At 44.0% G+C, this 13,649-nt stretch overlaps 2 protein-coding genes across 2 annotated transcripts in view; one reads left to right on the forward strand and one right to left on the reverse strand.

The window, feature by feature from the left end:
- Nucleotides 1–545: 545 nt before the first annotated feature.
- LOC118362693 (FERM domain-containing protein 5-like) overlaps nt 546–13,649 on the reverse strand; it is a 112,577-nt gene continuing 99,473 nt past the window's right edge. Inside the window, exons 5-14 of the mRNA XM_052516887.1 lie at nt 13,173–13,270; nt 11,673–11,796; nt 10,553–10,640; nt 9,686–9,774; nt 9,299–9,362; nt 8,517–8,608; nt 7,104–7,178; nt 6,928–6,996; nt 6,215–6,321; nt 546–1,675 (exon numbers count right to left, since the gene is read on the reverse strand). Coding sequence (XP_052372847.1) covers nt 1,083–1,675; nt 6,215–6,321; nt 6,928–6,996; nt 7,104–7,178; nt 8,517–8,608; nt 9,299–9,362; nt 9,686–9,774; nt 10,553–10,640; nt 11,673–11,796; nt 13,173–13,270 — 1,399 coding nt within the window. The 3' untranslated portion in view covers nt 546–1,082. The remainder of the gene's footprint in view (nt 1,676–6,214; nt 6,322–6,927; nt 6,997–7,103; nt 7,179–8,516; nt 8,609–9,298; nt 9,363–9,685; nt 9,775–10,552; nt 10,641–11,672; nt 11,797–13,172; nt 13,271–13,649) is intronic.
- Nucleotides 8,577–13,649, forward strand: part of LOC118360873 (alpha-protein kinase 3-like) — a 135,018-nt gene continuing 129,945 nt past the window's right edge. Inside the window, exons 1-2 of the mRNA XM_052516884.1 lie at nt 8,577–8,613; nt 10,560–10,709. The gene's annotated coding sequence lies outside the window, so the exon portion shown is untranslated. The remainder of the gene's footprint in view (nt 8,614–10,559; nt 10,710–13,649) is intronic.

Below are 13,649 nucleotides of genomic sequence, written 5' to 3' on the forward strand. Positions count from 1 at the left end.
CAGTACTCCATCACTCTCATTGGTCAAATAGCCCTTACACAGCCTGGAGGTGTGTTTTGGGTCATTGTCCTGTCCACATATGCTGAGCACTTGTTGGCTGCTTTTTCTTCATTCTGCAAAGGGTGGCTACTTTGAAGAATGTAAAATATATTTTTATTTGTTTAACACTGTTTTGGTTACTACATGATTCCATATGTGTTATTTCATAGTTGTGCTGTTCTTCACTATTATTGTACAATGTAGAAAATAGTAAAAATAATGAAAAACACGAGTAGGTGTGTCCAAACTTTTGAATGGTACTGTTCATTCAAAAACGTACCTTTTTACATCTTCTATTGAATATCATATCTTTGTTTCTTTGTCAGACTCCAGAATTCAGTACTCCTGCCAGTAGAAATGTTTCTCCTCCAATAGCAGCCCAAATGAAAGTTTCAGCAGCATTAGAATGATTATCATGGATGTTTTAAATGTTGACCCCAAAAGAGTAAAAGGCATGGTTTTTCATCTCTCTCTCTCATCCTTTCTCAGCTCAAACAGTACACAACTCAACACTTCACACCTCTGTTTTTATATGTCCATCTAATATATTTGTATCCATCTTATTATTATACAGTTTTTTTCTCTCTTACAATTGATGTTCATATGAAGTAATAGAAAATAAAGGCAACTGTTCTGTTGGTTGAATAATATGTGTTTCCTCCCAGGCCTACAACAGACCTCAGACATCTCATTTCATGTTGTTTTATAACTCTGTTAACTTGTCTCTTGGTAAAAAATAAAGTACCTTGAAATGACCTGAATTTCCAAAGTAAAACATGAGCTCAGAAAATGTCCTCCGTTCAGTCTGATGATTAGAAAAGGGAAGAGGGTCAGCGAAGGGGGCGGTCCTTGGCTTGTAACAGGAAGTGACTTGTGGGAGAAGCTTGAATGTTAATTCCCATTGAGATGGAGCAGCCCTCCCTTCCTGTCTACAGCCTTCCTTTACTTCCTCCTATCCTCCCTCCATCCTTCACATATGTCCTCTCAGAGGAGGCCTCTTTTTCATTCACTCCTCTTTCTCTCCCTCCATCGCTCAGTCTTTCTCACTTGTCTATAAGGAAGCCTCCCATCCAGCGGAACTTGCAGGCAACCCACCGTCTGAGAGGGCAGAAATACTCAAAGTGGAACTGCTGGAACTCAGGCGTCTTGCGTATGTCCCGGAGGAAGGCGATGTCCAGGTCAGACTCAGTCAGCATGATGAGGAGGGAGAGCAGGGCAAACAGCAGTCCCATGGTCACCAGGAACATACGCAAAACACTCAGGATGAACTTATGTAGCTCCTGCACCTCGTTGTTAGGGAGAGACTTCCTGGTCCGACCCAGCCGAAGCACTCTGCCGTCGGGGCCAAACTCAGCCACCTGTCCCTCAGGAGTCCCGGCCTCCGACTCCTCCTCTTCGATGCTGCAGGGGGCTCCATTAGGGTGGCGTGCCACGGCTAGCTCCAGGCTGTGTTCAGCCGTGGGGGTGGGCAGCACACTGTCCGAAGGGCAGTAGGCCTCGTCAGAGATGACCCGCTGGGATGACCCGCCCTCGCCGGCATCTGTTGTGTGGTGACGGTGTCGCGGCATGAAGGAGTCGCCGTGGGAGACGGAACGCACGGGTGTGGAGTGGGCGGAGTCTCGCAGGGACTCCAGGCCTGAGAGAGATAGAGATAGTAGAATAAACATCAAACTCAGAGCTGTGAAAATGTATCCCATCATAAAGACAATGAGCAACAACTCCTATTACACAACTAGTGAATCCACATAACACATATCAGTGTACCATGAAACAAAACTACACATTGGTGCCCTAAAATCCTGATAAACCCAGTCATTCTGGACGGAGGCCAGCGACTGTTTAGTCTAAATTACACTATACTGCATGGAAATATGATGGTATTGCTAAAGTAGTCAAATGTTTAGTAGGAAACAACTTTTCTAGCATTATCATGTTGACGAATTAACTTTAGACATGGCAATGTTGTCATTAGCTAGCTAAGTTCGTCAAAAATAGCTAGCAATACTAACGGTAGCTAGCTAAAATCTGGTGTCCACTCAATCTTAGCTAGCAAGCTAACGCTATACTACAGTTGTGGCCAAAAGTTTTGAGAATGACACAAATATGAATTTTCACAAAGTCTGCTGCCTCAGTTTGTATGATGGCAATTTGCATATACTCCAGAATGTTATGAAGAGTGATCAGATGAATTGCAATTAATTGTAAAGTCCCTCTTTGCTATTCAAATGAACTGAATCCCCCAAAAACATTTCCACTGCATTTCAGCCCGGCCACAAAAGGACCAGCTGACATCATCTCAGTGATTCTCTTGTTAACACAGGTGTTAGTGTTGACGAGGACAAGCCTGGAGATCACTCTCATGCTGATTGAGTTTGAATAACAGACTGGAAGCTTCAAACGGAGGGTGGTGCTTGGAATCATTGTTCTTCCTCTGTCAACCATGGTTACCTGCAAGGAAACACATGCCGTCGTCATTGCTTTGCACAAAAAGTGCTTCACAGGCAAGGATATTGCTGCCAGTAAGATTGCATCTAAATCAAACATTTATCGGATCATCAAGAACTTCAAGGAGAGCGGTTCAATTGTTGTGAAGAAGGCTTCAGGGCACCCAAGAAAGTCCACCAAGCACCAGGACCGTCTCCTAAAGTTCCTGATTCAGCTTGCTCAGGAATGGCAGCAGGCAGGTGTGAGTGCATCTGGCCTGGTGTCAAGAAGGGCAGCAAAGAAGCCACTTCTCTCCAGGAAAAACATCAGGGACAGACTGATATTCTACAAAAGGTACAGGGATTGGACTGCTGAGGACTGGGGTAAAGTCATTTTCTCTGATGAATCCCCTTTCCGATTGTTTGGGGCACCTGGAAAAAAGCTTGTCCGGAGAAGACAAGGTGAGCGCTACCATCAGTCCTGTGTCATGCCAACAGTAAAGCATCCTGAGACCATTCATGTGTGGGGTTGCTTCTCAGCCAAGGGAGTGGGCTCACTCACAATTCTGCCTAGAACACAGCCTAGAACACAGAATAAAGAATGGTACCAGCACATCCTCCGAGAGTAACGTCTCCCAACCATCCAGGAACAGTTTGGTGACGAACAATGCCTTTTCCAGCATGATGGAGCACCTTGCCATAAGGCAAAAGTGATAACTAAGTGGCTCGGGGAACAAAACATCAATATTCTGGGTCCATGGCCAGGAAACTCCCCAGACCTTGATCCCATTGAGAACTTGTGGTCAATCCTCAAGAGGCGGGTGGACAAACAAAAACCCACAAATTCTGACAAACTCCAAGCATTGATTATGCAAGAATGGGCTGCCATCAGTCAGGATGTGGCCCAGAAGTTAATTGACAGCATGTCAGGGCGGATTGCAGAGGTCTTGAAAAGAAGGGTCAACACTGCAAATATTGACTCTTTGCATCAACTTCATGTAATTGTCAATAAAAGCCTTTGACACTTATGAAATGCTTGTAATTACTCTTCAGTATTCCATAGTAACATCTGACAAAAATATCTAAAGACACTGAGGCAGCAGACTTTGTGAAAATTAATATTATTATTAATTAAAATATTGTGACGAAAGATGCAATCATGAATACCTCGAATACCCCAACCAATCCTCTCCAAATGCTCCACTACCACTGCTACACAACAGACATGAAATGCAGGCACTGATGTCACTCTACAACACTACTAACATGACCTTAAACTAAATCAACTCAGAATCAAAGCCGTCGGCCATAACATTTACTCGAGACAACATTTCGCACAACACTAGACCCAAACCAAATACTTCCGTTGAGCCGCATGCCATCGTTCCATCTCTAATGGAAACAGGGAATCTGAGAAGGAAGAGGTTCCTCGAAGGCTTCTTGTGTTACCCCAGACTCCAGGGTCATGGCTTCCAAAGCTGTTTCAAAGCAATGTTACTAAGATCTGTAACACTAGATGGAGGAATCTGTGCCATGATGATGTACTTGCTCTTTAAGATGTGTAAGTGTAACCCTGGATGGTTTAGTAAGGGATTCTGGATCCTGTGCCATGATGATGAGGTCCTTTACCTTCGGAGGAGCTACCTGGCCTGTTGGAGCCATAACCAGGAGGTGTTACGCTCAGCCTGAACGAAGCCCTGGAGGCCTCTGCGGACCCAAACCCGGAGGCTGAGGGCAGGGAAGATGGGTATGGCCCCCAGAACCTTGCCCATGAGTCTGGGCCCCAGCTGGAGGACGCAGACCTTTATATCACGGTAGCAGTGGTTGATCATGCACAGATGCACATTCACCTTGGTCTCAATCCGGATCAGGCATTTCACCATGGTGGCTGTTGAAGGAGTGAATAAGCACACTGTACCGGCGTCCAAGTTACCACTGTCCTACAACTGCCCTACCACCGTTCTACCACTGTCCTACAACTGCCCTACCACCGTCCTACCACTGTCCTACAACTGCCCTACCACTGTCCTACAACTGCCCTACTAACGTCCTACCACTGTCCTACAACTGCCCTACCACTGTCCTACAACTGCCCTACTAACGTCCTACCACTGTCCTACAACTGCCCTACCACTGTCCTACAACTGCCCTACTAACGTCCTACCACTGTCCTACTAACGTCCTACCACTGTCCTACAACTGCCCTACCACTGCCCTACTAACGTCCTACCACTGTCCTACAACTGCCCTACCACTGTCCTACAACTGCCCTACTAACGTCCTACCACTGTCCTACAACTGCCCTACCACCGTCCTACCACTGTCCTACAACTGCCCTACCACTGTCCTACAACTGCCCTACTAACGTCCTACCACTGTCCTACAACTGCCCTACCACTGTCCTACAACTGCCCTACCACTGTCCTACAACTGCCCTACTAACGTCCTACAACTGCCCTACCACTGTCCTACAACTGCCCTACCACCGTCCTACAACTGCCCTACTAACGTCCTACAACTGCCCTACAACTGCCCTACCACCGTCCTACAACTGCCCTACCACTGTCCTACAACTGCCCTACCACTGTCCTACAACTGCCCTACCACCGTCCTACAACTGCCCTACTAACGTCCTACAACTGTCCTACAACTGCCCTACCACCGTCCTACAACTGCCCTACTAACGTCCTACCACTGTCCTACAACTGCCCTACCACCGTCCTACCACCCTACTCTTCCCCTGTGTCTGTCCACTCTACTTTTGTCCCTTGTTCCCTGTCTGCTGTTGTCCCCTTTCCCTTTGTCCTTGTGACTGGCGATGGCTGGCTACACTACACAACTGTCTCTGTCAGTGAGCCAGTCTGGGAGATTTACTGGCAGCATCCTGAGAGCAGGAATGTGGCCCAATTGCAGTTTGGTTATCTTACCCCCCCACCCCCTAAAACGGATACCCTTCTAACCATATGCTCCATAGTGACATACATGGAGAGGCCCTGACAGGAGGGCTATTTTTAGGCTGGGTATTATTACCACTGTAGATTCCAGTGAAGAACAGGAAAGGTTTGGACAGGGTTGGAGGGGTTCAATATCAGGACCTGTCATTGTACAATACAATGCAACCGACATCATGTAGGTAAGTTGCTACTTCACGTTCCTGTTTATACTGTAAAAGAGACTGTGAATGTTCTTTACAAACCAGCAAGGCGACTTTCTCCTGCCACAATAATACCTTACAGTCACAGCAACTCTTGAGAGAATTGCAAGAATGACAAAGGAGAATAGATAATTGGTGCAGTCTTTGGTGTGTGTGTGTGTGTGTGTGTGTGTGTGTGCCTGTGTGTGTGTGTGCCTGTGTTAAAAGCCCCCAGAATAGAGGCACTGTAAGTGGCACCAGTCAGACACTAAAGCAGTGCAGTACCATAGCAGCATAGACCTCAGACACGTTTAAATCGTATGGCAGCTGCTTTGTAAGGCACTTCTAAAGTAAATGTAGGGTTTAAAGTAGCCCTGCTAGCGGTGCAGATGCAATCTGGGACCAGTTTACTAATGGACTAAAATGTACTTTCAATGGAGATTATTCATTGAGCATACTTTTCAGTCCAGGAGTAGGCTTTATCTGGGTCTGGCAAACCAGCCATCTGTGTGCTATAACGTTTTGTTACACACATGAGTAGACTTAATCCAGCCCTATCTATGTCTACTGTAAATGATTGTAACTGATGTGTGTGGAGAGGGGCCAGTGTGTGTTTTACCCTCCATGATGGAGATGTGTACAGCTCTCCGTCTTTGTCGGGGGACACTGGTCAGCCTTGGGCCGTGGGTGATGGAAGGACAGCTCCTACTGGGTACCAGACCAGCCCTGTGGAAACGTGTTACATGTTGGGGTTACAGGCATACGCTCTTAGAAAAAAGGGTTACAAAAGGGTTCTTCTGCTGTCCCCATAGGAGAACCCTTATTGATTCCAGGTAGAACCATTTTTGGTTAAAGGTAGAACCCTCTGTGGAAAGGGTTCTACATGAAACCGAAAAGGGTTCTATCTGGAAACAAATAGTTATTCAAAGAGTTCTCCTATGGGGACAGCTGAAGAACCCTTTTAGGTTCTAGATAGGATGATATATAGTGGAGGTAATTCAGCTGACAGTTTTATCCAAAGGGACTCACAGTCAAGTAACATATAGTGTATATTCAGTATGTGGGCCATGTGGGAATCACACCATCTAGAGTTGTAAGCAACATGATCAAACTAAGTGCCATGGGTAGCCCAATTCCGATATTGTTTTCAATAATTGGTCTTTTGACCATTCAGATCAGATCTGAAAAAATATCTAATGTGATTGGTCAAAAGACCAATGAGTGGGAAAAAGATCAGAATTGGGCTACCTGTCTAAACACAGCCATGGTGTAACTCAGACATCAAACTAACTGCCATTGTGTAACTCAGACATCAAAAGCACCAAGGCTCACCTGTGAATCTCTGGAGGTTCCCGTTTTATTTTGGCACTTTGCTCCATCACTTCCTTAGCAACCCTGCCACTGAGAGCCAACACAGAGGCAAAACATAACACTCAACCGTGCATTATCACCAAAACCTGAACTGAAGGATCCTCAAAACGTTACTTATAGCCAGTACATGTATTTACCTGTATCTGAATCTACTTCCTTTGAAGAACAGATTACTACTGGACACTGTTCTGACCTGGCTGGACTTGTCCAACCTGTGATTGAACAGAGACAAAGAGATTTAGCAATGTAATAACATTGTAATAATCGCACATACACTACCGGTCAAAAGTTTTAGAACACCTATTCATTCAAGGGTTTACTTTATTTTTTACTATTTTCTACATTATAGCGATGACATCAAAACTATGAAATAACACATATGGAATCATGTAGTAACCAAAATAGTGTTAAACAAATCTAACTATATTTTATATTTCAGATTCTTCAAAGTAGCCACTCTTTGTCTTGATGGCAGCTTTGCACACTCTTGGCATTCTCTGAACCAGCTTCACCTGGAATGCTTTTCCAATAGTCTTGAAGGAGTTCCCACATATGATGGGCACTTTCTGGCTGCTTTTCCTTCACTCTACAGTCCGACTCATCCCAAACTATCTCAATTTGTTTGAGGTCGGGGGATTGTGAAGGCCAGGTCACCCGATGCAGCACTTCATCACTCTCCTTTGTAAAATAGCCCTTACACAGCCTGGAGGTGTGTTGGGTCATTGTCCTGTTGAAAAACAAATGATAGTCCCACTAAGCACAAACCAGCGTGTCGCTGCAGAATGCTGTGGTAGACATGCTGGTTAAGTGTGCCTTGAATTCTAAATAAATCCCTGACAGTGTCCCCAGCAAAGCACCCCCACACCATAACACCTCCTCCTCCATGCTTTATGATGGGAAATACACATGCGGATATCATCCGTTCACCCACAGACACGGCAGTTGGAACCAAAAATATCCAATTTGGACTCCAAAGGACACATTTCCACCACGCTAATGTCCATTGCTCGTGTTTCTTTGCCCAAGCAAGTCTCTTCTTATTATTGGATTCTTTGCAGCAATTCGACCCTGAAGGCCTGCTTCACACAGTCTCCTCTGAACAGTTGATATTGAGATTTGTCTGTTACTTGAACTCTGTGAAGCATTTATTTGGGCTGCAATTTCTGAGGCTGGTAACTCTAATGAATTTATCCTCTGCAGCAGAGGTAACTCTGGTTCTTCCATTCCTGTGTCAGTCCTCATGAGAACCAGTTTCATCATAGCGCTTGATGGTTTTTGCGACTGCACTTGAAGAAACGTTCAAAGTTCTTGAAATGTTCCGTATTGACTGACCTTCATGTCTTAAAGTAATGATGGGCTGTTGTTTCTCTTTGCTTATTTGAGCTGTTCTTGACAGAATATGGACTTGGTCTTGTACAATGTAGAAAATAGTTTAAAAAAATAAAATACATTGAATGAGTAGGTATTCTAACACTTTTGACCGGTAGTGTACATTGTATCATATATTGATTGATTGATGGATTAAATTACTGATAGTCAGTGTAACTCACTTGTAGAAAGCCTGATTCTCAACTCCACACTTCCACAGGTGTTTACAGGCCTCAGGTGTAGGTGCAAAATATGTCAAGATGATCTTCTTGTCCTGTAGTGAGTATACACATGTAGGTATGCGTAAGCACATCTGAGTATGACAGAGTTTGCACATCTTGTATTTCACATCTCTAACTTGGCTACCAAAACCATAGAAATAGAATGAATAGAACGGGTTTGGAAGCTCTTACCCTGGCATTTTACTGGTAAACTCATGGGTACACTTGCAATGGCTCCCTGGTATTGTGATGCAATAATTTACATGGTATTTTGGAATGTTCTATAAACTGAGGCTGGATTGCCATGGTAATGCAGAATGTTCATTCAAATTATGCTAACTGATGTGGCTCATGCAATGGAATACATTTTTTGTAATGCCAGTTGTGTTGACTCAAATCATAGCACAGATTGAAGGGTACACTTCCTGCTTTTACTTTCTGGCATGGGTACACACAAAATGGCTGCCAGTCCACCAATTAAGCTATCATTGACTTGAATGGAGACACCACTTCTATTCATTCTATTTCTATGAACGAGACAACAATGAGTACACATTTATCTATCAACAATGGACCCACATCTTATTTCCAGTTAAGTCATTAACTTCTCTATTACGGATAAATTACACCTTCTCCCCAAAGGCCATTTCCAATGCATAAAACGGGTTTATCTACATGAATTTCACTGTGTAATTCCAGAGCAAAAAGGAAACCATTTTAATAATGCATGTCATGGAACCCACCTCTTTCTGATTTGCATATATATGGAATGTCTTTGCCTCAAACTTCAGCTTTGTCACCTCGTCCCTACCCACCAAGACAAGACAAGACCAGTCAAAACCGAACAGAACAGTGAGAAGCGTTGAAATATTCTTTGTGACCAACTGGCAGATTAGAACAGCTCTGTTTTCTCGTCAGGAGGAGGGACAAATAGGTTTAGGTCTGAGACTGTGGGATTCTGGACTGCCAGGTTAAATAGAACAATTGCTAACGGCAGGCAAGCCAAATGTCGCACGTTTTATGCAACAACTACACACTTACATCTCTTACATTTTATGCAACTATTTCTGTCTGTAAAACAATGAAGGCTTGACGAAAGTTATGACTATGCTAACCATATTATTACTCACCAATTGAGGAAATGGACTCTCCTGTTCCCCTGCAGGACAGTGAAGCCAAACGGAGTGAAGGCCAGGAAGGCAGGGTTCCCTGACACATCCTGACACAGACACAACACAAGTAGTGAATACTATGTTGTTGTACAGATGTCGGATCTTAACTTGATCACTCTTTTGTCGCAGAGAATTTTCCTGCTACATCAGGAAATTCAAATGAGCCTTGTGAGTCCCTGAAAAATAGCAGTTGAGTCAATGGGATCAGGACATGCTATCAAAATTATTTTCTCACTCGCTCAAACACTAGGTCTAGGTCCTATTACTGCAACATTCAAATGTACCAAAATGTATTTGAAATGCAACCATACACATCAACAACCACCATTTTATATAGCTTAACAACACAAGATAGATATTGGTCTCCACTAGGCTACGACATACAGTACAATGGTCAACTATATCCTAAGCTTATGAATGAACTGTCAAAATGTAGTTAAATCGCAGGCTGCGTCCATTTATTATAATCCACACAAGACACGCTGTAGCCGGCACGTAGCCTACATGTAGCCTACATAAGGTACCCTGTAGGTAAGGTACTGTGTTGTATACAAACACCGCTTCCAGCTGTCCCCTGGCGGAGATTTTAAATATTTATTCATTATTCAAATCCTCCTGCTGCAGGATTATTTTCCTCCTGCGACGAAAGGTGTCAAATTAAGATCCGACATCTGTATGTAATGTACAACTGGCCTCACAAACGGAATAGCAAAAAAACATATTGTATTAAACGAGGTTCAGGCTGTACTGGAATCAATAGAGAGCTAAAAGGACTCTGCCAGTGCAGAGCTATAATGGACCCTTCTCTTATCAAGGTGTTTGTACCTTGCAGGGGTGAGGGTCCACACCATACGTCTCCAGCTCCTGGGCCTTCTGCAGGAAGTTCAGCTCGGACTCTTCCGGAGTCTGTCCTCTGGGAGATGAGGACACAACAGACAGATTACTGTGGGCTGTGTGGTGATGGATGGAAAAGGTTCCAGCGGTGAGCTAATGATTTGTAAAGTGAATTTCCTTTCATTCATTTCAGTGAGTGAAAGATGAGAGAGACCAACACTAGAGGGCAGCAGAGGTAAGATCCCATAGGTGGTCTACAGTAGTAGAGTCTGTATATATGGATACTGCATATACTGTGAAGGGGGAGGGGAGAGAGAGAGCCTCTTGAGGATGATGTGATGTTCAGCTGACTGGCAGAGTTGTCCCAGGTTGCCACAAACTAATGACACAGCAGTACAGTACTGAGAAATACACGTGCACGCGCACACGCACACACACACACACACACACACACACACACACTCTTAAGGTCACTGCGGTCCCTTCATCCACTATCCATAAGCAGGAAGAGTTGGACAAATAGCAGCTAGGAAAATATTGTATATTCAGCATATGATGTGGATATGAAATTGCATATCTACAGCTAAGCTAGGGTCATGCAAAATGTATCTCAGAAATATATCTATTTTCATCATGGCTGTAACATTCTATCTAGGAGAGATAGGATGATCTTGTATCAAGTTAGGTCCACAATCATCATGCTGATGATGACACTATATTCAATTACAAGCGCTATGTCAAATATCATAATCACCTGGTAGAGAGAGAGAGAGAAAGAGAGGGAGGAGGAGGCTAGTGGGATGGATGATGAATCAGAATCAGGTGTGCATGGAGATTACAGACAGAGACTGAGGTTTTTTAATTTTATGAGGCAAGTCAATTAAGAACAAATTCTTATTTTCAATGACGGCCTAGTGGGTTAACTGCCTGTTCAGGGGCAGAACGACAGCTTTGTACCTTGTCAGCTCGGGGATTCGAACTTGCAACCTTTCGGTTACTAGTCCAACGCTCTAACCACTAGGCTACCCTGCCACCCCTGTAGTCTCTTCTATATCTCTGAACTATGTGTCAAATAAAATCACAATGAGGTGTTTGACAGGTGTCACCTTACATTAGTTCTGTCTTGTGGATGTCAGAGATGCGTCTCTCCAGCTTCTCTGAGTGTTTAGGGAAGAACTGGAACTTAGAGCTGTAGCCCTCAGGATGCTTTCCAGGATCATAGTCACCAACCTCAGCTGGAGGAGGATGGAGAACACAGGAGACAACAGAAACTTTACCTGTGATGTCTGCAACACACACAAATACAGTGCCTTGCGAAAGTATTCGGCCCCCTTGAACTTTGCGACCTTTTATAAAACTGTATTTTTTTGTGATGAATCAACAACAAGTGGGACACAATCATGAAGTGGAACGACATTTATTGGATATTTCAAACTTTTTTAACAAATCAAAAACTGAAGAATTTGGCGTGCAAAATTAGCTTCACTTCTATATCTCTGCTATAGGTTAACCTGGCTGTTATAAACCACATCTATTGTAGTCATGGTACATGCCGTCAGAGCTTCTCTTCTATATCTCTGATATAGGTTAACCTGGCTGTTATAAACCACATCTATTGTAGTCATGGTACATGCCGTCAGAGCTTCTCTTCTATATCTCTGCTATAGGTTAACCAGGCTCTTCTACTGCTGTTCTTTCATGTAGCCCTGAGATTCTGTAAGAGCCAGGCCCAGACAATCAGACAATGGCGGCCTTGTCTCTGTGTGGCAGGGGAGCAGGAGAGCTAAGCCTTAAATCAGCTGCCTGAATGCCAATGAGGATGCTGCCACAGTGCTGGAGGCTACAGTCTGAGCTTTAGACCTATACCTCCACCACACTACCTCAACTCACACACTCACATCACAATGAAAACAGTAGGTGACAGTGGTATTTTTCCATGAAGTCTTATAACAAACACCTTTATAAACCCTCTTAGGCACTCCCCCCTATCTGAGATATCTACTGAAGCCTCATCCTCCACATACAACACCCGTTCTGCCAGTCACATTCTGTTAAAGGTCCCCAAAGCACACACATCCCTGGGTCGCTCTTCTTTTCAGTTCGCTGCTGCTAGCGACTGGAACAAGCTGCAACAAACACTCAAACTGGACAGTTTTATCTCAATTTCTTCATTCAAAGACTCAATCATGGACACTCTGACTGACAGTTGTGGCTGCTTTGTGTGATGTATTGTTGTCTCTACCTTCTTGACCTTTGTGCCGTTGACCGTGCCCAATAATGTTTGTACCATGTTTTGTGCTGCTACCATGTTGTGTTGTTACCATGTTGTTATGTTGTGTTGCTACCATGCTGTGTTGTCATATGAGTTGCTGCCTTGCTATGTTGTTGTCTTAGGTTTCTCTTTATGTAGTGTTGTGATGTGTGTTTTGTCCTATATTTATATTGTATTTAAATGTTTAAAAAATATCCCAGGCCCCCGTAAGAGGCCTTTTGCCTTTTGGTAGGCCGTCAATGTAAATAAGAATTTGTTCTTTAACTGACACTAATAGTTAAATAAATGTTAAATAAAAAAATAGGCAAGAAATACATGGGTTTGCTGTGGTCCATTTACCTTGTAGTATGTAGGCAGCCAACATGGCAGCATCCGCCGTCTTACACAGGAGACGACCATGGTACAGATCTCTCTTGATCTGTAGGAAGACTAGATATCTGCAAAGGAACATCAGAAACAGTGTTTTTTGGTCCACTCCAAACAAGCAAAGAGATGTACTGAACCTAAATGATTTGTTTCTCATTTCTTTCATTCCATTTGTAGCTCCATTTAAAGGGATGAGTGGGTCATACAGACGGCCCAAGAGAGCCCTGATCTTAAATTCCCAGACGATGTTCTTCACTTAACTCTTTGTTCGTTTGTTGGTTGTTTGGAAAGGGTTTGTAGAGGAGAGTGTTTGAGATAGACAGTGTTTGGTAAAGGAAGGCCTGAGGCGAGTAATGGCGTGTCTCTCTGAGTCCGTCTCTGCTCCTTCCTGCCTCTTGCCTACAGGGCCCAGGAGACCATTCCAAACCCAGCTAAAGCACAGCCACTTCC

This window comes from Oncorhynchus keta, unplaced genomic scaffold (assembly GCF_023373465.1).
Source record: "Oncorhynchus keta strain PuntledgeMale-10-30-2019 unplaced genomic scaffold, Oket_V2 Un_scaffold_5444_pilon_pilon, whole genome shotgun sequence".
Lineage (NCBI taxonomy): Eukaryota > Metazoa > Chordata > Actinopteri > Salmoniformes > Salmonidae > Oncorhynchus > Oncorhynchus keta.